General features: G+C 40.1%; 1 protein-coding gene across 5 annotated transcripts in view; it reads left to right on the forward strand.

Annotated features, from left to right (window-relative positions):
- Nucleotides 1-817: 817 nt before the first annotated feature.
- The window catches only part of spata17 (spermatogenesis associated 17), a 41,943-nt gene continuing 16,359 nt past the window's right edge, over nucleotides 818-26,401 (forward strand). For 2 of the 5 annotated variants that reach the window (XM_051379600.1, XM_051379599.1), the window contains exons 1-8: nucleotides 818-912; nucleotides 1,446-1,535; nucleotides 2,905-2,986; nucleotides 4,421-4,471; nucleotides 6,978-7,081; nucleotides 14,512-14,635; nucleotides 18,960-19,202; nucleotides 24,911-25,025. In XM_051379600.1, coding sequence (XP_051235560.1) covers nucleotides 845-912; nucleotides 1,446-1,535; nucleotides 2,905-2,986; nucleotides 4,421-4,471; nucleotides 6,978-7,081; nucleotides 14,512-14,635; nucleotides 18,960-19,202; nucleotides 24,911-25,025 — 877 coding nt within the window. In that variant the 5' untranslated portion in view covers nucleotides 818-844. The other 3 variants (XM_051379598.1, XM_051379602.1, XM_051379601.1) reach the window with 3 other exon arrangements.

Below are 26,401 nucleotides of genomic sequence, written 5' to 3' on the forward strand. Positions count from 1 at the left end.
GAAAGGAGGTAAATGGAAGGAGGGATGGATGGAAGAAGTGAGGCAGCTGGCAGATCAATACCCAGATCCACAATCTGCATCCAGAGAGCAGGCATTTTTAAAAGGTCTTTTCTGGGATATTTTTTTTCTTTTTCCCCATTCCTTTTTATTATTTACACCGTATTTTTGCTTCAGTATAGAAGATAAGGTGGAGTAAAGAAGCAGAAGAAGAAATAAATAAGATGGTATGTGGTGCATTTCATTAAGTCTGTCTGAACTAGTAAGGCCCGATAGTCTGTTCAAAGTTCAGTTTTGGTGTTTATAATTTATTATGGAGACTGGAGACTAGGAAATGGTATATAAGACAAATATTTATGAATAATAAATACTTAGTTTTGCCTCTTTATAATCAAACTGTAAATAAATGTTAACAAAAATGTGTAATGCTATGCTACACACATGGACGCAACAGATAATTGAAATAAAAATTTACAGAAAATGGACAGCTACCTGACGACTGATCTAAATAAAATGCAAACATTAGTTTTTAAAAATAATTACTAATAAAACAAAAATGTTAATTTAGCAAGTTAGCACTCCATGCTGACTGGTTACATAATCTAAGTGGGTATCTTAAACTTACAGATGAATCTAGATCTTACATCTAGATGAAAATCAAATATGAACATTTTCATCAACAGAAGATAGCAGATATTTTGGAAAGTGTATGTTTTGTTACAATGCAGTTAAGTAAGCATTAGTCCTATGTAGGAGAAAATTCCTACTTTCTAGGTACATTGAACGCATCTCCAACACCTTGGGAAGCTGTTGTCACGACAACAGGTAAACTCTGACCGGAGTAGACATGGCGGAGCTGCTGAAAATAAAAAGTGAAGCTGAAGACTTCCAAAGTGAATACTTTTACAGAAACAGGCATGTATCATACGAGAACGTTTTATTCGGATTTGAAAGAATACTGTGGCTGTTGTTAAGCGACTTGGCAGTCAACGCCAAACCATTAGCTAACGTTATACCCATTATATTAGCTAGCTAACGTTGCCGGGAAATGTTTTCGTCATGTTTGTAACGTTACTTAGCTTTATCTGTTATTGTTTTGACGCTACACTTAACGTTTGCATCAAACAGCCGTTGCTCGCTACAAAAACTGTAAATGCAGACAATAGAGACATTTGTCATTTTGTTTTAGCAAAGAAGGCTCTTTAGCCTGTATTTTGGGCAAAAAATTGTAATGTAGCTTTCATGCATTGAGTAATAATGCCATAACTAAGGTAACTAATAAAAAGTTTCAAAACACATGAGACCCACAGCAACATCTGGCTGTGCGCTTCAAAGTACATTACACTAGTGTTGTTTATATGGGATATTAATGGACTTTAATATGCAACATCACAGTGAGAGAATGTAGCTACAGTATATTGTTATTTTTATGTGTCTGTGTGCTTTAGTCAAGCTGAGGAGAAGCGACAGAAGGAAAACCAGGCCGCCACCCAGATTCAGAGCTGGTTCAGAGCCTGCAAGGTGCGGGCTTACTTCAGGTAATGTGTATGTGTGGTGAGTGTGTGTTAGTCCCATTTGAATCTGTAAACCAGAAAAATAGACTTTTGCTACTCCTTCCTAATGCCATAGGCAAAAAAGAATACAAGCCTTAATATTTTATACACCAATTTAAGGTTTGCTTCTTCCTTCAGGGTTGAAAAACATTCAGGCTGGCCTCTTAAGAGTTAATTTCAAGGGAAACCCTGATGCTAGCTCACTCTCATAATTATCCCACTTCTAGAGCTTTGCAAATGGCCTAGAGGAATAAATGTTGCTTGCACTCTGCGCTCCTTTCACACATAGAGAAATGAATGTCTCTATCGCTGTGCTTGTTCCTATACTGTGACCCCAGCACCATTCTGCAGGGTCAGCAGACAAACTTCCAGACAGTAGGTTAATTCAGATTACTTTAGTTAATTGATCAATGCGTTAAGTGGATAATTAGCAACAATTTTAGCTGCCTAAGTGCAACTCCGGGGTTGTGCTATCCCCACTATAAGCATTGATTTTCTGGGCATATGAATGGCCTTTTGGAAATTGATGGCCTCATTGGAGGTAGAGCATCGCAGTGGACTTGCATTTAGAGTATGTTTGAAGATGAATACAAATGTGTGCCGCCGACTAAAGGGGTGAAAGGCTCATCAGACATGATCGAAAAGCCTGGAGGAGCAGAAATGTTCTCTGTGTGTGTGTGTGTGTGTGTGTGTGTGTGTGTGTGTGTGTGCGCGTGCGTGTGTGTCTTTGTGAGAGCGTGTGTTTGTAAGCATAATGTCTCCATGACCTTTTAATTGAAGTCCTTTACAACCTAACATTTGTATTCAGAAAACAAAACCACTTGTTTTTTTTATTGTTTAAAAAAAAGAGAGATCACAGTTTATTACAGCAGTAGTGGTTTAAGGGGATTTTGTGATTTAATGAATTAAAATACATTATCTACATGAATGTAATTCTTTTACCTTTATGCTTTTAGTATTTTTTTATTTGCAGCTCCCCGATCTTTCTAGCAGGTTTTAACTTTCTTGCTTTTTAGGTTTTAGTTTTTTTTGTACATGATAAGTTAAGTTCTGCATAAACAGACTAACTAAAGACAAACAAACACTAGAATAAAAACACAAAAATACTGTACTATCCAAGGTGGTCATATGTTTGTATTTATCAAAGATATAGACAGCATGCAGAAGATTATAGACTGGATCTTTGACAGATTTCTTTTTTTTTTATATGATTTGATATGATATATGATCCACAATTTAATTTCCTACCTTCCATGTGTATCTGAATTTATCTGAAAACTTTTTCCAGTGTTCCTCCATTTCAACTAATACAAAATACACATCCAATCCTCTCTCAAAATGACTTTTTTTACAGCCATCTGCACAAGAAGGCAGTCATTATACAGAAGATATGGCGGGGCTTCACAGCAAGGGCACGTTTCAGACAAATGGTGAAGGTAAGCCAGTGCCTGGAACAGCAATAGATATATTGATTATGTTATGATAGCATGCATTAGAATTCAATTGCTATATTCCTAAGTCCCTGCATCTGACCTTAAGAGATATAATTCACTCATTACACATTGGGAAATTAGCACTTAGGAAATATGATGCAATATGATAAGAAATTCCATCCATATCGCAACTCCTGGGATGTATATAGAGTGTGGAGAGGAATAGAGAGAAGGAAAGAGTAGAGGAGTTTGTGTGCATGGTGTGTGTATATATGTGTATGTGTGTGCTTTAGTAAAACAAGGCCCCACTTTCAGCATATTGCCTCCAACTGCTTCTTAATTGAACAGATTGTTGATACCGGATCCAATACCCAGCGCTCTCACATATAATTTTCCCCTGGATTGAGTTTTGTAAACGTATCACAACAAGCTATTTATCATGCCTGTAAATTGACTGTTTGCTAAAGCATAACTGCCAGCCGCCGTTTGGGAGGCGTTCAAGAAATGGAAAGGGGGGGGTTGGATGGTGGGGGTTGGATTGAGGGGTGTTGAAATAAACGATGAAGGATGTGTCACAACACACATATGGGCTAAAAACAGGCTGTTTGGTCTCATTTGGAAACAGACGAGCACTAATTTGAATCACTCAGAATTGCCACAGTGCACTATTTTGAATTAGCCCTGAGAGATTCTCGTCTTCCCCTCCTCTCTCTCACTGTCTGTCTTTTTTCTCTCTCACTCTTGCGGACCTTATCATGTGTAATGTGACGTTCACCGAGCCTCATCTCAAAACATCAAGCTGAATTTACAACCTCCTTTCAAGTCTTTGTCTTGCTTCCCCTTCCTCTCCTCCCTCTCTTCCCTATCCTTATTAAAAAAGACGTGTTGAGATATGAATCCCTTTTATGGCCGACTCTCCAGTTTGCTCCTGAAATGTGCCCCCAGTGGTCGGCCGGCACGTTTGGTGTGCGGCGGCTTGTCGAGTGTGCCGCTGAATATTCTCTGGCCTTTTGTTTGTCACTTCTGGCAGTGCTGTCATTGATTATGAAATCCAGAGGAGAGCTTTTGGTCGTCATACATCTCCATTAGCTCGCTGCTTGACTACCATAGATTTTCTTGGCCCTTGTCTGCGTTGGTGTATTAAGAGAGTACCGCTGTCCCCTTGATACAAAGTCCTGTTAACTACTCTCTCTTTCTCTTTCTCTTTCTCTCTCTTTCTCCATCCCCCCTTTTTCTCTTGTTCCTCCTGTCTCTCTTGCTTGCCCTCTCTCCTTTTCTGCCCCCTTCCCTCCTCCCTCCCCACTACAGTGGCCCTATCTGTGCTGCCTCTGTGCAATGTATTATGTATAAAGAGCTCTTTATCTTTGACGCCTGCTGTGGACAGATCAGAGGGCTGGGAGACAAGATGTAACGCCATCTTTCCCTTTGTGTTCACAGGCGGCATATTTTATCATGAAGATGAATTTCTACGAGGAGATGGCGGTCAGGGTAAATATCACCACAGTGTCTTGTTTTAGCAAATGGAGTGTCGTGGTGGGGGGACACTCTGTTTGTGTGTGTGTGCTGTGAATGGGAGGCCCCATGAATAAGCAGCCTGTAAGCACTTCATCTAACCACTTTGTTGCTTTTTAACACGTGTTATTGTGTTAACATTCCTGTACAATTTAAATAACATTATTTAGGCCTATTAAAATCAGGTATGTTACACAACAAATTCTTATGAGGCTATCTTGCCATTTAAAAATGACTTAATTATGTCTCAATACATTATATTGGTCCATGTGCACTGACAACATTATCCACTTTTATATCATAAACCTTATTTTACTTATACACAGTGCTTGGTAACAAGCCTTTTGAACAAAAGTACAGTCTGGCTGTTTTATCCTTTATATCACTATCTGGCAACATTTGTTTAATTTTTGTATGTCTCCTCAGTGCTCATGCCCATCACATGTTCCCCTCAGCAGCTACTACTGTTCAACCCATAAATCATAACACTGTGGCTGTGACTGATGGTTTGGCACTTTTACACAAGGATATTGCCCAGAAACCTTATATTTTTACAATTCCATATAACCTACTCTTTTGGCTAACAGTTTCATTCTGCCTAAACCATTAAAGGGTTTTATAGGCCAACAAAAAAACCCGCTAGTGTTTATTGAAGAGGGTGTGTCGCTGTTCAGCTGGACAGAGATGGTTGGAATATTTTCATATTGGTGCAAAAGCCTGGAAATTGGGGGGAAGTTTTACACTTAATAGAAACCCAAACAAATAAAGCTGACCACCCTGTTGTTTCAATAAATGTCACATAATAGGAGAGACGTAGATCCAGGAATAGTTTTTGACCCAGCCGTTCTAGGTCACAGGGCGAAAGGTTAGTCACCATGTAGAGCAGAGCAGAAGCTTCTGAAGTTAGAGAAAAGAGGTATTTATTACCCATATAAAATAACCACAGTTTTCCTAAAGGAAGAAATAGGAATTTTATTGGAAAATTAAATATATTTGAATAGGGCAGCAAAGTGGCCCAGTAGTTTGCAATTCAACAAGGTACTGAGTTTGAACCCCACAAGGGCCAAATTAGCCTTTTCTGTGCAGCGAGTGCATTTTATTCTGTGTGTTTGTCTCGGTTTTCTCTGGCTGCTCCAGTTTTCACTCACCACAAAAGACATGCATGAAAGTGTTAGGAACAGTCCTGCCACTGCCCTTGACCAAGGCTTTGGCCTCAGAAGTCAAGTTGGTGCCTGAGCGCTACACTGCCCACTGCTCCTAAAGAGTTACCATGGTGCATATGCAGAGACACATTTTGATTAAATGTAACTTAATACTTCAAAAGTTTAAAAATTGTTATTGATAATAAAAATATTTTTAAATAAAGTAAAGAAAATATTTCTAGCACCTGGACCTTCCACTGGTTGAAAAATTATGTTTTTTTTCGCTATGTGTCTTGCTATAGTACTTTGGCCTTTTGGATGGAGTAAAGCAATAGTCTTTGTTCATGTGTATGAAAGTGAGGTAAAGAGGTCCCGTGCACAAATGAAGGACATCTGTAGAGATAGAGGGAAAGAGAAAAATGGAGACACAAAGGGAGAAACAATCATCTCAGAATCCCCTTGTGACACTTCCTTTGAATCAATTTTGATTCTTTTCTTTTTTTTCCCTCTCCCCTCCTGTTGTCTTTATCACGGTGTGGTAGCTAACAGAGGATAATGTATTAGGGCCATAATAGAAACCAGTGTTTACATGCCGCACCTCGGATTTGTATTAGATTCAACAGCATTGATTTCACTAGTCAACAAAGGTCAGCAAGAACTCGGGAGGCGGCAATTACTTTATTTAAAATTATCTATTGACTGGCAGATCAATGCTAATTCTCATTTTGCTCTTTGTTGTTTTTCCCCATCCTCCACTCCTCCTCTTCTCTTCTCTCCTCTTCCCTCCTCTCATAGTGTGATTATTCTTTTACCTGCCATTGTTTTAATCTCCTAATTAGTCTGAAGGACATCCGCCCCCTTGCTTTAAAATGGTCCACTGGTGTGTGTGTGTGTGTGTGTGTGGGTGTGTAGGTGTGTGGGTGCTAGCTAATCTGCAGCCTCCACAATCAATGTGGACTGATACAGTTAGATGTATGGAGCTGTGACAGCTGTCTGTACCCCCTTGGATTGTCCCTCCATCACTATAGGGGAAAAAACGGTATGCATGCAAAAGTGTTCTCCCATATATGTTAATACCATTATATGTGGTATTGTTTTGTGTTTAATGTGCCTTCCACAAGTTTAAGTAATGAGAAGAAACATTGGCAAGACTGTATTTAGACAGTAAATACAATGACATGGTGTTGTTGTCTCCCTATTTAGTTTTAGTCATTCAGTCGTAATTACTACATGAAACTAATGTTTTCTGCCACAGTACCAGATTTCCCAACTCCTATTTTTCCCCATGTTGTTGGAAGACTTCTGAAATAAAAACCCTGCCATGCTTTCATCCCTCACAGATCCAGCGGAGATGGAGAGGATTCTTTGTGAGGAAGTACATTCATAATTTCTATGCACGCAAGAGCTATCTGGAAGGACTTTTCAGAAAAAATGAACTTGTCAGGTAAAGAAAAACACCAAAACAAATGGTGCTGTGTAGTTTGACATCAATGCAATAGAACGAATGCCTGCTTCTTCTTTACTTTCACATATTATAGTGACATTGTGGAGTAACATCCATCCACTCTTGCTTTTATTATATTTTTTCATTTATATAGTAGAGTTGTCAATACTCTTCAGGAGACATACTGTACAGTATGGCAGCTGCATCAGCCACAAGACATAGGCGTATCTTTTTGGAAAGGTGTTTTACAGTTCTGAAATGGAAAGAAAATTGTTGAGTACAATATTTCACTACTTTTCTTGTCTTTTCCCATCTCTCTCTTCCGTCTCACTCACTTTCTGTCTTGCTGTGTTTTTGTACCATTTACCCTTTTATGTCTTGTTGTAAAACATATTTTTGCTCAGGGACCACTACAGAATCGCAAAGGGAGTCAGTTGGTACACGTCAGTCAAGATGAATTGATTTGATTAGTGGAAAGGCAGTTGGTTGAAAGGTGTACTTGTGTACCCATAACTTTAAAGTGTGTGTGTGTGTGTGTGTGTGTGTGTGTGTGTGTGTGTGTGTGTGTGTGTGTGTGTGTGTGTGTGTGTGTGAGAGAGAGAGAGAGAGAGAGAGAGAGAGAAAGAAAGAGAGAGAGCGAGCGAGAGCAGTGCTGGTAAGATCTTTACTTGAAATAGTTGTTACCTCAGAGGAAGAGAGCAGGGCCAGGGGAAGAGGAAAGGAAAAGTGAAGGAATGAAAGGGACAGAGTAACAAAGAGATAGAAAGGAGAGAGAGAGAGAGAGAGAGAGAGAGAGAAGTCCTCCAAAGCGCTCGAGGCTAAGAGAGAGAGAGAGAGAGAGAGAGAGAGAGAAGTGAACGATGTGAAGAAATTAAAAATTAGCCTCTGATTTGAACCTCAGCTTGTGCATTAATAAAACACCCTGTGCTCCAGGGCTTACTGCTAGAGATACGCCATCTTTTATTTTTGACAAAAAAAAACATCACGTTTAGCTAATAGTCACATTTTTAATGTTGCTAATATATTTTACCGGAAAATATCTTTAGGCTTCTGCTAAAATTAAATGTAAATTTGTTAAAGTGCTCCTTGGATCACTGACTTCCCCACCAGCGTTCCACCTTTCCTCCACACTCCTTGCCCCTTTTAGAGGTAGGGGGGAACTAGGCTGTTAAAGTCCATTAAGTTGCCACTTGAGTATTGTAACACACAAAGACAGATACACACAAACACACACAACCTTGTTAAGTGTTCTGACACTGACAGTGATGAAAGATCAGAAACAACTGGTAAAATTATGCTTATAATATCTTTTCCACTATGCCTTGTCCAAAACACGAAACAGTTTTAACCACTGTATAAATATATAGCCTTTACTGCAATTATGTATTCAACTTGACAAAAATGTTCTACAAAAGTCATAGTGAAAATATATTTCAACTGTGTAATTAGACTAAAGGTTACACAGATTGCGATAAATTGTAATATGAAATCTAGATCTCTAAACTTCACCAACATCAACAAAAGCTTAAACCATATCTGACTGGATCAGATCAGTTTGCATATTGAAACTCATGACAGAAACATTTATAGTTACGTGGTATATTTGACAAACTATTAAAGAGCAGAATTAGACTAGATCAGATAAAGTACAAATATGGAAGTAAAGAGTAGTAAAAATACATTTAAGGAGCACAAGATGTGATGTAATTTTACTGGTTCGGTCTTATTGTTTTAGTCAACTGTGTGACATCCCGTCTACACACACACACACACACACACACACACACACACACACACACACACACACACACACACACACAGCCCCTCCTCCACAGTGATTTGGGGTGCTGAGGTCACTTTCTCTCCAGTTAATCACATGTTTATTTAGTGCTGCCAGGGTCACGATCAATTAACGCCGTGCCTGCATTTATTTAAAATATCCTTTCTGTGTTAGCCACTGAGCCCTTGGATCACGCGCTGCCTGATCACTCACCCCGCAAAGGTCCGCTTTTTAATCCACCTGCTCCCTCCCTCTCGTAAGTCTGTCTGTCTATCCAACCCGCTGCATAAATTATTCAAAGTTGGACTAATGGTCCCCATTTAGTGCGGGCTGATCGGCTGTGCATGGTAATACATAGACTGCCGAACCTCTCTCTCCTCTCTCTCTCTCTCTCTTTCCCTCTCTCTCTCTGACTCTCTGTTTCTCTCTCTCTCTCTGAATCTCTGACTCTCTTTCTCGTTCATAACAGATCTCCCCCGCACGAAACCATCTGTGTCATTTCATTAGGTACAGCATCCAGCTAATATACGCTACTTACACTACCCTCTTCTATCCCCTGCCCTCACTCCGCCTCCCTCCCTCAATCTCTGTCTCTCTCCTCTCTCTTTCTCCTTCTCTTTCTCAATCTGTTTTGCTCTATATTTTTCTCTCCCTCTCTCTCTGCCACCGGTTCACTGTGCTTCAGTGTCCATCCTCATTCATCCTTTCTCTCCTTCTGCATAGCCTAATGAAGTCAAGACCCCGGCGCAGTCCCCACTCTGCCACAGTTTTCCTTGATACCCCAACAATTTATCACTTTGTCAGGGAGACACTTAAAGTTCCTGGGCTTTAATAAGGGCATGCAGAGGGACGATGGGGGCAATTAGGAAAGCGGAGCAAGCCCGCTTTGCATATTTACTAAATGTGCTGGTGTCATCGCTGCCGCCACCAACACGGCCTGTTGACTGCATGAATTATTCCTCTATCTGCAATAAACAGCTGGGTAATTATTACTGCCATAATCAGATAAATAATTCTCCCTGTGATGTTGCAACGACATGGCATAATCTTTTAACTTATCCGAAAGAGAACGAGGGAGAATTTATGGACTTGGTGTTGCTAGGCTGAGCAGCACTAGTGTTTTTTTTTTTATTCTTCTCTTCTGGTGCTATGCTGTCTCTCTCCCTCTGTCTACTTTTTGCCTGTCTTTCTTTATTCCTGCCTTCTTCATTCCTCCCTCTCTCGTGTCCCTCTCAAGGACATTCATGAAAGGAGAGCTGCTATGGTGGAGAGAGTGCGGGCCTGCCTGCACGCCTGCCCTGCGATCACTCTCAGCTTCTATGCGTCAGTCTTTCTTTTGCTGCTCTTTCTTTCTGATCCAGTTTGGGTGGAGACAAGTTCACTCCTTCATCCTGATTGGATTTGTATATTCTGTGTGTGCGTGTTGAAGGATAATCTGGGTGCTGTGCTCTCTTTGCCTCCTTAGGAAATAACTTTTTAGAGTTTAACAATGGAGAAAACTATGTAAAATCTATGAAGTTCTCTTTTTCGAATATTAGGGATCTGATTGGAGGTTATTTCAATGCTAGAATCATTGTTTCCTTACACACCTTTTTGTGCCATCAGTTTTACTACTTTCGTGAATTAGTTAATCAATCAGTCAGTCACTTAAATGGAAACACTGAGTTATAAGGGTGTTGAAGGCTCAATACATTGGGCCTTTCAGTGTCTAAACTGACTGGACGACTACCCCCTCCTTGCCAACTATTGAATCATTTAATTGGAGCAATTAAAACAGCCAATCAGGTCAAGCCTCCATTAAATATTTAGAACCTGGCCAATTAGCTGCTCTGGTGCTGGCCTGGACGACCGCAGGTATGGCCTGCTGTCCCACAATGCCTCACTCTCTGATATCCCGTCAGCCCATGATGCCCCGTTGTGAACCAAGGAGTAAATAATTGAGGAAGAAGTGAGAAATTTAGCTGTACTATATTAGCCATTTAAATAAGTTAACAGTCCGGGGTGAAAATGTCAGTTAGAATTTTGAGTATTTGAAAGTAGTTCAAGTGTGCTTGATTAACTTGTCCAACAGTTCAGCAGCCATCAAAAGTAATCTGTAGTCAGTGCTCACACTGCGGTATATGGCATACTAAGCACATTGTAAGCATCCAGTAATCATTATAATGGTATATATGGAATAATACTATATAATATATTGTGCAAAAATAACTATTACTTTAATGTATATATCAAATGACAAATTTCTGGCACAATGAAACTGTATAAAAAACATTTGAATGTATAATGGAATATACTGACATAATAATGCAATTACAGCAAATTTGTAGTAATACTAATAAAATAATAATGAGCTTAAACAATAGTTTCAATGAACAGTTTCCAGTGATTATATACATAGATTCACATTTACATTTTCCAGCCCTCTCACTCAGGAACAATCATCATTGTCTGTATTACTACCAATATAGTCAATCAGTATGTCATTTTGTCTTGAGTCTGTATTCTCTGTATATAATTGCTGGCAGGTAAAATCTTGAATGAAAAAGTTGTAGTGGAAAGTACAGGAATGGACCTAAAAGGGTACAAATGGGTTGTCACTCTAGCTGTACCCTACCAGGGTACAAGCACTGTACCTTTGAACATGGTACATTTTTGTACTTTCTTCTGTACGTCTAAAATATTTTTTTTTACCCCAGGTGACAAAAATTTACCTTTAAGGCCTGGTACAGTGTACCCATTGGAAAGGTACGGACAGACTCTTTGCAGGAACGCTCTGATCACATTCACATTGTTACACGTTCATACCTGCCCAGTACAATCACAGCGGTTGGGGTTAAGGGCCTTGCTCAAGGGCACCTCAGTGGTGGCCTTCCAGTCACAAGCTCGCTTCTCTAACCCTCAGGACACCATTGCCCATTTACAATTATCAATAAAATCTTTTAACACTTTTCAGCACCTTTTCAGTGTATTGTTCAGCTAGAACAGATTTTTCCATAATAAGTGAATGCTGCAATGGCCTAAATCAAGAGTCAATTTTTTTGTGCCTATATGATTTCTTTCATATTAAAAAAGATTTTCCTTGTCGACTAGTCAATAGTTGATTAGTCGTAGAACATTTATGATATTAATTTAATTATTTAAATATATATAATGTAAACAAATGTTAAATGATAACAGAAAAAAGTGGTAATGAATCCAAATGTGTCAGAACAACCAGTAAAGAGATTGAACATTTAGTTAATTTATTTAAACACGAAAGTCTCGTTGTTCAAAACATAGAACAAATAACTCCCAACTTCTCTAAAACTAATACTCACAGACTAATTGATATGATGGATTATGACATTATCCCGATCCTGCCGTCCCTAGTCCTGGTCGGAGCTGTTGAAAATCACTTGGCATTATGGTGTCGGAGGCTGTGTTCGGTCCTGGCTGTGGTCACTGAGATACTACTGAACCTGGATTCATTTTCTGCTCTGGCTATGGTGCTCATTCCGACTCTGCTCCTGTGATAGCGGGTCCTGGTGACAAGGCACAGCTCCCAAACTGAGTTTAACATTCTTTAAGTTTCTCTACGACTAATGAAAAGTGCGTCGACTAAGACTCATCTCACCGACTAACAGTTTAGTCCACTATTAGGGGACAGACCTATTTCATACGCAGAAGTCAAGGTAAATCAACCAAGATGGTTCCTACTATGGCATCAGTGTATAGGTTAATAAACCAGATATAACAGCAATACGTATAACAGGATTACAAGCTGGTGTTTTATCACACTGTTTCTTGCCTTTCACTTCCACTCAGTCAAACGCACACACACACACACAAACACACAGGGCACGTGCAGTGTGCCGAACAGGGCTAATGAGGGTTGTATGTTGTGGCGGCTGGTTGGGTCGACACAGATCGAGGTGCCTTCAGCCGTTACAAATCTGTTTGGCTTTTGTCCACTACACAGCAATTAATAACACTGGGGCTGGGGGCAGGGAAGCAAAGGTCACCCATTCAACCTGACATACACACACACGCACACTTTCCCACACATACACACAAATGGACACACAAGCTAGTGTGAATACATAGTATGAACATTGATACGAACATACATATTACTGATACACACACACACTGATATAGTCACACTTAAACACTCGCAGCTCAGACACACACAGACATATGAGAACAGGTCCTGACCCTGAAAACATTGTCAGTCAATTTTTAAGGCGGTATTAATACACAAATGAACAGAAATACACACATAACACACACATGTGGCAAATGGTTTGTGAACCAGATGGTCCCACAATAAATCAAAACTTTATATTTTACATTAATATGTAATATCCCCGTTAGCTAGGTGGATAAATAGAGGCCAAGCAACCTCTATATTTACATACACACAAGCACATATAGACATCCAGCCTCACATCCATATACGTCTTAAATTACTGTGCTTAATATTACATAAACACACACAGACACATTTAAAGTTGCTCTCATTCTCACCACACAGACACACACACTCACAATCACACACATACACACAAAGTGCTCTGCATATTTCATTTATTTTGTAATTTAATCTGGTGCTGAGGAAGGAATGAGAATGCAAAGGCAACGGGGACGGTGTTGTGATTTCTTTTTAAATGTCAGTAGCTGCAGAATGTGTTAACCTCACATTACAGACACACTATGAATATTCTGATTCGTCTGTGGAGGCTTGTAATTGAAAACAGAAGTTGTGCAGTAGAGAAGAAGGAGAGAAATAAAGAGGAAAAGGAAAAGAGAAAAGAAATGAAGGATTGTCGATGAGCTGCGGCTTTACTCATAGTGTGTGTATTTTCACATTACCATGGCATGTGTGTTTTAGTAATTGTTTCCAATTCCATTTTTAAGTTATTACCTCCTTGTAACAATAAGGCTGTGTGATTGCGGAATGAAATTGCTGTGTATGGGCTTTTAATGCATCCCATTTAGCCAGCTTCGCTTAACAGATGTCACAGACAGACCTGTCCTGACTGCGGTGATGAAATATATCCATCATCCTCCCACTTATAGGCTCTTGCGCTCTCACTTTTCTTTTTTCAGTCCAAGCAGTCTCATTCTCTTGTTTTTTCTCCCACAGCGCCTCTGCCTTTCCATGTCGGTCCCAGTCTCTCTCTTATCATTAGGCAGGTTTTTATTCATCTGAAGGACACTTCAGGGAACTGGCGGCTTTTTTACGACAGGAGACCAAATGTGGTCCAAATACACAGTTGCACAAATGTAGTTTTATGAAGTTTACATTACATACACAAGTCACAAGACACGACTTTTAAATAATGTTAAGCTATAAGGTCAAGTGAATCTCCAGATAATTAACTATATGTAATTATAATGTAACAGGTTCATTAGTCTGGAAAAGGTAGCATTAAAACATTAGTCTCATATGATTGTTACAGCAAGTGATGTAGAGGTAAATTACATAAAAATGTAGAATCAGTATGCAGTCTGTCATTGTCATTCAGCAAACATACCTGATTTAGATTGATCTGACTACGTATGATGCCATGAAATAACAGCCAAGATGTGTAAAGAAAAGTGTAAAATGATGATTGAAACTCAATTATTTCTCTTAAAGTTAAACTATTTGAGTGTGTGTGCCCTTTAGGAGGGAGCTGGATGAACTGGAGGAACTCCAAAAGAGAGAGAGAGACTGTCTGGAGATGGTGAAAGAGCAGACAGCTAAGGTCTACCAAGCTTACCGGTTACACCACCTTCTCAGTACGAAGCAGGTAGGTCTACAGCAACACAAACGCTCACACAGTCTCACAGTTTTGACATCAGTTAAACTCATTTGACTTGATCTCTCTATTCAAATTTACTTTTATGTTCAATCAGAAAACAGTATCATATTGATCATGTATAAAACAAACCTCAAGCTGTAACAGAAATCAGCACCATCATCACATGTAGGACAGAGTGTCAAAGCTTGCAGTGTGGCAGCAACCACTGCCAGTGAAAAGCAGTTACCAGTAGTGATATCAATGGGGTGAATGTGGTCTGTCATATGAAGGAGTCATCATCAGCTGATCCTTTAGTCCTTTAAACTCATTGGTGGAAATTACATCATTCTTCTGCTTGAACTGTATATATTTGTTTTTACAAAAATTTTAATTTTATGAAAAACGTCACTTCAAATTAATAATGCAATTATAGAATATTTGGTTAATCCCATTGCTGTTCAGGAAAAATCACATATGAAAAGTTAATACAACAACCTACATGTACAGTATCCCTGCGACAGAAATGTTTGAAAAGAGCACGATTTATGGTTGGTTAAATTTGATTCTTAGACTCGGCATCAAGATCTATAATAGTTTGTTATAATATTATTAATTATAATTGATAATTATGTAACAATTCCAATATAGTAGTAATAATATCAATAATTGTTATTATAGGTATTAATATTGGACTCTAATTAGAAACCCATACTCACTTCATAATCCCACATGAGATAACACAGTTAACCCTTTTACTCCTACAGGGAGGTGGTGGTTGTTTGGTCTCACTGTGTCTGTCTGAAATATATGTCCTACAGAATACTGAGACAACATCACCGACTCATGAGTAACTTTGTACTGAGAAAGTAAGCGCACACACTAATACCCGCATGCACGGCTAAAGATGCAGGGACCCATGCAGTCAATGAGATAAGAGTCACAGATAGGGAGTTACTCCAAAAACAATGCTACAGAGAGTATTCACGTTAACACAGGTGGGGTGTATGGAGATGGTGTGTGTGTGTGTGTGTGTGTGTGTGTGTGTGTGTGTGTGTGTGTGTGTGTGTGTGTGTGTGTGTGTGTGTATGTGTGTGTGTGTGTGTGTGCGTGTGTGCGTGTGCGTGGGCACATGAGTAAGTGTGTGTCCTCATGGCTCTTCTGATGTGCTGAGTGGAGTATTTTAGTGCTTCCCCTGGCACAGGTGAGCATGTATGTATGTGTGTGTGTGTGGCATCTATGCATCTCTGTGACTCCCCACTGGGATCATAATGAAGACAAAGCGCACTGGTCACTGTTGATTCAGCACCAGCACTCCTCTCTCTCTCTTACTCTCTCTCTCCTTCATGCCCGTGCAGCCAGCATTGTCATCATCTGGCTTACTACCTACTTCCTGCAGGAATCCCACATACGCATAAGACACTCACATGATCGCAACTTCCAAACATTTTGTTATGATGGTGGTGTAAGCTGGAGGGCAGCAGGATTGGCTTTTTTTCAGACATGTCCGCGTTTGACTCTCCAAATGCTCTAGATTGGCTGTATACCCATATGTTCATTGTTTTAATCATTTTATGTATAACTATATTGGATATTTTAGGAATAAGCAAGAAGGAAAGAAAGCTAGAAGAAAAGTTTGTGTGCTCTTCCCCGCCCTCTGTCCATCTCTTTCTCTCTATCTCTCTCTCTCTCTCTCTCTCTCTTTCTCTGCATATGGCAGGGGACTCTTTCCCCTCGTAGCTCTGACCTTGTCAGCAGTGAATAGATGGCTCTCCCACACAGTTCATCCTTCCTCACTTCTCGGACCCCAGCCCACACACACACACACACACACACACACACACACACACACAGACACACACACTCACTCTCTCTCTATCTCTCTTTCTCTCTCTCACACACACACACGTATACACACACACACTCACACACCTACTCACACACACAGCTTACCAAAAGGCCCCAAGTCCCTATGACAGAGACAGAGATGGTGTGTTTCTGGGGTCAACATCATTGCTCTTCCCATAGCTAGGTTGGTACTTTTGGGCTTGCATGTGCGCGTGTGTGTATTTGTGTGTGCGTGTCTTTAGGATTGGCGAGGATTATGTGTGTGAATGTATTGGTGTGGTGTGTATGTCCCTAGTCTTCTGTCCCTTCCTGTTTGAGTTAGGTCTGTACACTCATCCCTAATGAATTTTATAGACCGATGCTGAACTCTAATAAAATGTCATTAAATACACAAAAAATCCTGATAATGAGCATTTTGTGTTAGTGTTTCTTATACTGTATTTAGAGTGCCAGACATGTCTGAAGATGTTGCTGTGTAGTCTGTTGTATACAGTTTTGGGGGCACATTTTTTTCAGTAAACTCACTCTGTTATACTTAATTATAGTCAAGTACATATGGTCTAGTATAAAAACATTTGTTTGCTGTTTTGTTGGATTGGGACACTTTATTAGAAGTTCTTAAAGCAGGGTGTGATTACAAAGGAACAAATGCAGTCCTGCTGTAGTGCAGTAATAAAATTCACAGGAGGAATACAGTATCAGCATGTGGAGTTGGTGCATGCTTCAGTAATGGTTCTCTTGAGGCACAGAATGGCGAGGCACAAATATACACCACCCAAAATATTCTTTCAAGGACATACAATGTTCAATTTTGGAGTTGAATTTATGCTTGAGTAAACACTTAGTTTAAAGTTATTTTAGAAGACAAGAAGGCAAATAAATTAAGCAGTTAACTGTTGTAGAATGTACCTCGTTGTTTTTATTAATGCCTATTGTCTGTTGCCAATATTTATTTTAGATTTGGGTATACATGTGCACAATAATGCTGCAACTGCAAATATTGAACAGTGATGGTCTGGCCGCTTACATGATCACATAAACTGATAACTTTTTCTTCTTGCTGGTGTATGATGCTAAGGTCCTTCTCTTTTATAACCTGTAAGGAAATTACCTTATACATTGTGCAAGTTGCAGTGGAAGGCATTATTGGAAAGAAACACCCATTAAACTAAACCAGTTGTGATTCTGGCTTAATCACATTAGAATTGCATTAGCCCCACTGTCAGCTCTGTGCTGGCACAAAAAAAAACGCACAAAGATAGGGACCCATCAGTTTAAAATATGCTGTTTTCCAGTTACTACAACCTGTGGTTACAGAAATCAGGGTCAGTGAAGTTGAATTAATATCTCTCTGCTCATTCTGAAACATTTGACATTTACATCAAAAGTACTCATAGTCTAATAATGAAACACTTACTAATTAACCAGTCTGTTAATATATTATTTTAAAAAGAGTGAGGTTTGAGTTGAAATAGTTGTAGCAATTCCCCACTTATGCCCTTTCTCTCTCCTCTTTCTCCGTTGTCCCAGTCTTTTAGAGTGGCCTAAATAGCAAGCGGTGTTATTAGCATATAGAGTAGATACAGAGTCCTCCAACTCAAAGCTTTGGTCTGGTAATTAACACACAGGCAAAAGGATCACTGTGATTTGAATAATTATTACTGAGGCCGTCTGTAGAAAATCTCTAACCCACTTCAGAACAGGGGAGGCAAAGTTTTGTATGTGAGTACTTGAGTGTGTGTTGTTCTAGTGGAGATTGAGATTCAGTTCTGTGTAATGCCATGTGAGACAGATGCAGCTTGGTTGTCCCTGTAGTCATTTTTTTGTTCTATCTATCTGTGTAAAATGCATAAACTGAACTGTCCCAGCCAAATTCTTAACCTGGCAAAGCCTTTGGTTGGCCAGGAGCCATGGTGTATGTGTTTGAGGCAGTGAAGATCAAGAACTGTTGTCAGCAGGGACACAGAAAGTTTAGGTTAATAAGGTTAATATGAAATAAACAGCAAAAGTTTGAAAAACTGTATACAAAAAGTTGTTAACAAAACTGATGTTTCAAATTACCTCAGAATATTGCCTTTAATAGTTTAAATGACTAACAGTTCATTTTAAGCTGTCCCAGGAGGTCGCCATTCTGACTGTCCCCCTGATAAAAACAAATCACTTTTTGGTTTCCCAAACTCCAAATGGGTTTTAATACATGAATGTGTTTGGGCAGTAAAACACCCAGGAAGACTTCTATCCGTGAAATAATAACTAACAACAATCCAACTGCAACGTCATTCTCTCAACCCTCTCTATCTTTTGCCTGATATTTTCAAGCCAGTCAGAAATACACATATGCATCTAATCATATGTTATTGCTCATACTGACATTGCCTCTCTCAATCTCTCACTTTCTCTATGATATAGGGTTAACACCTCTCTCTATCTCTCTCTCTCTCTCTCTCTCTCTCTCTCTCTCTCTCTCTCTCTCTCTCTCTCTCTTCAGTGCCCAGGGGTGTTCAACTCTCCATTCAGGTCAGCCCCCCATGAGATGGAACAACTGCTGAGGCAGGTCAAGTACCAGGCCCCCACCAGACTGGCTCCCGGGGGCAGGGCTTGTCTCTTGGGTATGCCTGGCCCAGCAGCCCCCAGTTTCTCTGGGACTCTTGGATCCCCATGGATCAAAACCACTCAAACCCGCTGCTCCTCCAGGCCCATACTGCCCCCCATTGGTAGCAAAAAACAGCAGGTAAGATGGTAAAAGCTGGGACAGACATAAACAGGTGGAGACAAAAAAAACAGAGTGCAACCATATAAAAGAGACTATGTAAAGAGACAAAGACTACAAAGGGGAAGAATGAGGAAAAAAGAAAGCAATAGAGCATGCACAAAAAGTGAGAGTATCAGTTTGTGTCATACCAATTATTAGAGCCCCCCAACATCCCCTTCTTGTCCCATTGGAGATGGTTCTTGATGAAAGCGGAGATCCTTTAAAACTCATTTTAAAGAAGAATGACATCATTAAAACATGGCAGACAGCTCTCTTGGGGGCTACTGCCCAGAGCCGTTTAGTGTCTGTTTTTTAGTGAGTACTATGTATGTGACTACTACACGTGTGACTGTGAAATGTTTCTGTACCACAGTGTGTGAGTATATCAAAATTGGATTCCATGTGCATCTCTCATTTGTGTTCCTTACCAATTCACTGTGGCTTATCCACCCAGTATAATTTGTGTTGTTACAGGGCTCACATGCGACCAAAATTTTTAAGAGTGCGACTAATAATTTTTCTAGGTCGCACCGGTGCACCTGACGCTGCCCGGGTGAAAACATAACACAGTTTATTTCACAAGCGCACCATCTCTCTGTGTTCTCCGGTGACCGAACTCACACATTCATGGTAGGATTATATCGTGTTCTAAACCAATAAGAGACAGAGCTCGGGTGGGTCTTTGCCTCTGATTGGCTGTGGTCCTGTTCACAGCACTAAGTTGTTTAAAAATTGCGCGCGACCTGAGCGCGAGAGTAGCTGATTAACTGAAAAGGAAAAATAAAATAAACGCGACAAAACGAGGGAAAATGAAGAGAGGCAGAAATATTGAACGTTTTTTCATTAAGAAAACCAAGCCTACAACCTACTACTACTATAATCCCATCCATCCCCACTACTGAGAGTCCATCCCGTCAAGACACGGAGCCCTCGGTCCCTGGTGAGATGCCAAACCCCGGTCCTTCGGCGACAGCATCAGACTCGGAACCAGAGGAGACAACCGAATCTGGGATAGAGCCCGGCTCCGAGACCCAAATTAAAAAGGCCAAAATATATTCCTTCAGACAGGACTGGCTGAAACAATTTCCCTGGCTGAGGTACAACAAAGGACGTAACGCAATGCACTGTGTGTACTGTCAGGTGTGCGGTCAGAATATGGCCAGAAATAGTGCATTCGTGAGTGGGTCAACAACGTTTCGCATCAAAACTTTAAAAAAACATAAGATGTCTAAAAAACACACAATATGCCGTGACAAGTGTGTGTAGAGAAAGTGGCCCCTCTCCCAGCTGCATTTCAGCGGCAGGTAGTAGTAATCATTATTATTATCATTAATAATTATTTTACTTGAAATGTTTGAGTTTGAAATGTTCAATTTCTGCTCAGTGAAGCACTTTAAACACTTTATTTTTCTTTTTATATATAATTGTGCTTCAGATAAAGACAAGCATTTCTCTACACCTTATTCTTGTTTTAAAATCATTCACATTATATGGAAGTTATGGAGAGCAATAAAAAGGTGACCTTATGGCGTTAAAGGCAACGCAGTGAAAAATTTGGGTGCACCTAAATTTTGTGCTGGTGCACCTAAAAAAAAAAGTTAGGCGCACCAGTGCAACCAATGCAAAAAGTAAGTCTGGAGAGCCCTGTGTTAAGATTTGTGAATCTACTTTAATGTGGAATTCACATATTTTGTCTTCTATATGACCAAACCTAGAACTAATTTTAATATTTAACATGAATTTCTGGTTCTGAATCAAATCAAATCAAATCAAGTTTATTTGTATAGCCCTTTACAATAGCCGAAAGGTACCCAAAGTGCTTTACAACAGAGCCATGAAACAGTACATAACACATATATAACATACAAATACAATTAAAGTGCTGCAGCACTGCAGGGTATTAAAATCCTTCCAGAAATGCACAGAAAGGAGCAGATAAAAAGAGTACACCTAAGAGACAGTACTGTCCTATTCAGAATTAAAAGCTAATCTAAAAAAGTGGGTCTTAAGCTTCGATTTAAAAAGGCCGAGATCAGTAGTGGTACGAATGTCAGGGGGCAGTTTGTTCCACAGTCTAGGAGCAGCGACGGCAAAAGAACGATCGCCCCACTGTTTAAGTCTGGACCTAGGGACTTCTAACAGAAGCTGACCTGAAGAGCGCAAGGCTCTGCCACAATTGCGAAAAGTTAAAATCTCTGACAAGTAAGAGGGGGCCGAGCCGTTAATGGTGTTAAAAACAAACAACAAAAGTTTAAAATCAATTCTAAAACGGACTGGAAGCCAGTGGAGTGACGACAGCACAGGAGTAATATGTTCACGTCTGGACGTGCTAGTTAAAAATCGGGCAGCAGCGTTCTGCACAAGTTGGAGACGAGAAATTGAGGACTGACTGAGGCCGACGTAAAGGGCTTTACAGTAGTCCAGTCTTGAGCTGATAAAAGCATGGACTGAAGGTTTATTGTATTGTTTAAACTTGCTTGTTTTTACTTGCTCGGTGGGATTTGAGGGCATGCATCAGAGCATTAAAGTAAAGTTATTTTTTGGCAACTATTTTTCAACTTTTATTGTAAAATCCCCGGAAAAAATACATAAGTCCTGACCTCAGAAACATCAGTGGTGAATACGGCCATTCTCTTGTTTGTTTTTAAAACAATGAGTTGTTGGGAAAATCAAAGCAATGAGTTGAACGTCCCTCAAAGAACCAAATATCTGAGGGGCTTTTTTTCGAAACAACATCGTATTGGTTGAGGCCGCGTATTTGTGTGGACAGGCTCTGAGACGTAAATAAGCCAAGCAAGACATTTTGACATGTTACAGTGGGAAAAGCACAGGTGTAAATAATATAATTGATGAAGGCTGTATTCCATTTAGTTGCTTCACTTTCAGGTTCCAGGTATTGTGCATGCTGGCTCACTGTCAGACAGTCATGGCTTACTAGGACAAATTTAGATGTTTATATATAATTGAGTGTTGATATCGAAAATATATATGAATGGTGCATAGCGTCCACCTATGCATTTGTGACTGTGTTTTGTGCATGTGTCTATGTACCTATGTGAGTGTGTGCATGCATATATATGTGTGTGTATGTTGAGGATTTAATGAGGAGCCATTTCACCATTTGTGTTATTTACGCTCTGTAGCTCCTTATGGCAAAGTGCTTTCCCTATTATTAGTTTCTAGTAATGTAAAACATAAGTGAGCAGAAATGAGCCGTGGATCTGTCTCCTTTTATTAGCTGTACTTGACACACACACAGACTTGTCTCCAGCTGGCTGTAGTTAGGGTGAGTTCATTAATGGTGTCAGGAAAGTCTCTTGGTTCTGACATGGAGAAGAATATATTATTTATCTATATTTATACACGTCTGTCTTTCTCTGTCTCTGCCTCCCTGTGTTTCTCTGTTTTTTTTTGTGCGTGTGTGTGTGTGCGTGCGTGTGCGTGTGATTAGTGCAGGAAGTCCCCCTTTCTTTTGCATTCACCCCACACCCCCTCCCTCCCTGGTGTGATAACTATCTAGTGGTGATGGATAAGGTTGAGGTGCTGGCTGTGGAAGTGGTCAGGCCAGGCCACCGATCCCGTGGCGATAGGAGCAAGGACAGGGTCCCCGTCCCTCCCTCTATCTCTCCCCTCTCATCCTCCCTCCTTTTTTTAACACCAAACAACAACTGAAGGTCACCTCAAACAAAGCAACAGCATTTAAGTTAATCTGCACTGCACAAAGTTTACATGCTACACTCAGAAAAGAGCATATAACACAGTGCGTGTTTAGAGGTTGCTCTTTATTCTTCTTCACAAGACACATAACAGTTTGAATATTTGTTTAGTATTTGTAACTGACACAATGTTTTCCATATATCTTGCATAATGTGTAAAGTAACATGACATGTTAATCAACCATTAAGCTAATTTTGCCTCTAGATAATCAGAAGAATGAATTTGAAAATTGGAGGTCTGTATTGCTAGAAAATGCAGCATCCTCAGCTTTCCTTGACTTTTATAAAGTGTATAATATAACTATATATTATATAACTGTGTCGCCTTTTCAAAAACTGTTAAAAACACATTAAACAAAAGATATGCTGTTGTGGGTGACATATTCCTTCATTGTTGTCACGTGTTGTCTTTAAAAAAAAAAGTTAGATGTCATGAAATTTTCTTTTGTTTTCTTTTATTGAGGTGCTTGCTTGGGCACCTGAATCAGAGAAAAATAAATGGAAAGAAAGCATTAAATGTGGAAAAATACAGGATATGATGGGGAGTAGGGGAAGATAGAGCCTGATTAAATCACAAGAGTCTCTGAGGTTAATCAGACAATACATTAGACATGCAGCTGAGTGTGCATGTTTTTCTTCTCTTTATTCCATCTTATTCACTCTTTCTCTGTCCTCTCTGTGTCCCTCACTTTTACTCTGGCATGCTTGGTTTTACTCCTCCCTTCTAATTCTCTCTCCTGATACAATTTTCTTCACTCTCTTGTCTCGTGTGTGTCTCTCTCTCTCTCTCTCTCTCTCTCTCTCTCTCTCTCTCTCTCTCTCTCTCTCTCTCTCTCTCTCTCTCTCCGTCTCTCTCGGCTTCTCTCATCGTTTCTGTGTCACAGGAGGAGAGATGAAGAGGATTGGCCTCTGGTTTTAACAGTAAGCCATCACTACCTGTGGGAGAGGGATCAGAGAAAGCAAGAGGCAGGGGTCTGAAACTGAAAGATACAGTGATCATTATCTGATTCTTGCGCGTTTGTGTGTGTCTGTGTCTGTTGGTGGCTGTGGCTATTCCAGGGTGTGTTCAGAGAGCCTGGGGAAGTGTGGGAGCAGCGCATGCATTGTCCTGACCTGACGTTGCATCTCCAAACCTCTTACACACACCTGGAAGAGGCCCAGAATCGGCTTCAACAACACGGGTCCATAAGACTCCACAGCGACGCTCTGTGAGAAAGATACACACACACAAAATACAAAATACAAAAGCATTTTTTCATATAATCACAGAAAAAAGTGTTTCGTAAAATGTTTTGTTTAATTATGTCATTGTTTTCCTTTCATACACACCAAAGAATACATGCTTGTGAACACATGTACCTTGTATGCACTCAACAGAGTCTCAAACAACTGTAGCAAATCGACACATCCTTATTATGGAAACAAATTGGTGTATGCCAGGAGATTATTTTAAGACTGCTTCAGACCGGGTTTATTATAAACAGTCTCTCCCTGCTTTATTTAAAGCCTTGTATTAGTTTTAATTAGGAATCGTGCATGTGTATGTGTATGTGTCTTTGCTAAAACACTTGACTATAACCCCATTACCATTCACAGGCTAATCTACTCAGTTGTGTGAGTGTGTGTGTGAAGTACTGTTATTAACCCTCTGTTTGATCTGTCTCTACTGACTACAGTATAAGACCACCTAGTTTTCTTGCCACACTAACCGTCTATGCTCTTTGGTTGCACTGCAATCAAATGACTTAATAGACATTTTGAAAGGAACTTTCATATCTGTGTTATGAGTTTTCCCCTGGGTCTTCTGAGTGTGTTTGGGGTTGTTTCTGTGTTTGCTACATTTTCTGCCTTATGGATTCATGCTCAACCTAGCCACTGTTTGATATTTTAGTTAAGACTAACCTGAGCTCAGCTGTAACTGTTATGACATACTGTATAATTTTTTGTTGTTTCTTGCCATTTGCCAACCAGAGGCAGAGGGACAGGACGAATGCTCCACCATCTCAGCCACAGCAACGATTCTTTCGCACAGCCAGCCTACGCCAGGAGCTTCAGATAGTAGATAACACACTGACTCAAAGAGAAGGTAGGTTGAAAACTACAAACACTATTATTATTGTTAGTATTATCATCATTATATATTTAGTTATCAGGTATGCCTACTGTGTACCTAAATTAAGTCATCGTTTGAAACCACACACCCACCTAGCCATTGTGCTGCGCAGAGATGCATAGCTGATGAATGCTCCCTTTTCTGGCTGCTCCCCACACACACAGAATCCATCAAAGTGGAAAACACACACTTAAACGACTTTCACGTACATGCTGTGTGTTACATAGGATAATGAAGATGTGGTAAACCTGCATGTGCGCCGTTTATTTCAGACTCCTGTCACATACGTTGTTCACCAAGACCATGTATACACTTATGCCTCACCTGAGTTATTGTGTTTCACTTAATTTTAAGAGTTTATGTTATATTTTTGCTAGTGATTCCACATGACTCTGTGTGAAATTGTGGGTGACTGTGTTTTTCTTTATGGCTCACCTTATATTATTTCAGCAACCTAAACTGTACAATCAAGAGTCAAAAGATTGAGAAGAGCAAAATGTATGGTTAAAAGGCTAATAACGTGTAGGCTTTGCTATAGGTTCATAGTAATCCTATAATAATTTTATTATTGTATTATTATGTTTATTTTAATAGTTATCATACAGTTATTACAGAAACCTGTGTTCATGCTTTCACATCAAAGTCAATCAATGTCACTCACATTAAACCCAAGTCTGAAGGTTGGACATGAAGCCAGGTCAGATGACACTCCTCAACTCATACAAACTGATGGCAGATGGGGTTGCCTGGGTTTCAGTCTGAAATGTATTGTTCTCCTCTAAAAGAAAAGAGGAAAAACAGAGAAGGAGTGCAGCCTAACACTTTCAACTTGCGTTGCACAAATTTGTCAAAAGTGACAGCAATTTAATAAATCGCCGCTCTCCATCACACACATATGCACACCCACCCACACACGTGCACACAATTCCCAGTTATGCCCTCCACTGCCCCCTCTCCATGTATACGTAAATGAGGTGTATGCATGGGTGTGTGTGTGTGTGTGTGTGTGAGTCTGTTAGAGACAGAATGTGTGTGAGTGGGCCCTGCGGTCTGGTCCAGGCATTAGGTAATTGACTGTGTCTTTGCTCAAGGCCTTTCATGGATCACCGTCCTTTATTAGCTCACTTCCCAGCACACACACACACACACACACACACACACACACACACACACACACACACACACACACACACAAAGTTCCCAGCAGCTCCACCCCAACCTCTTACCCCCCACCACCAGCACCCAGACCCAATTGCCTGGAAACAAGAGAGAGAGAGGAGCAAGGGAAGAAGGAGAGAGCAGCGACAGGGGAATGAACTAACACGGCCCCAGGAAGTGGAGATAAATAA

This window comes from Dicentrarchus labrax, unplaced genomic scaffold (genome assembly GCF_905237075.1).
Source record: "Dicentrarchus labrax unplaced genomic scaffold, dlabrax2021, whole genome shotgun sequence".
Lineage (NCBI taxonomy): Eukaryota > Metazoa > Chordata > Actinopteri > Moronidae > Dicentrarchus > Dicentrarchus labrax.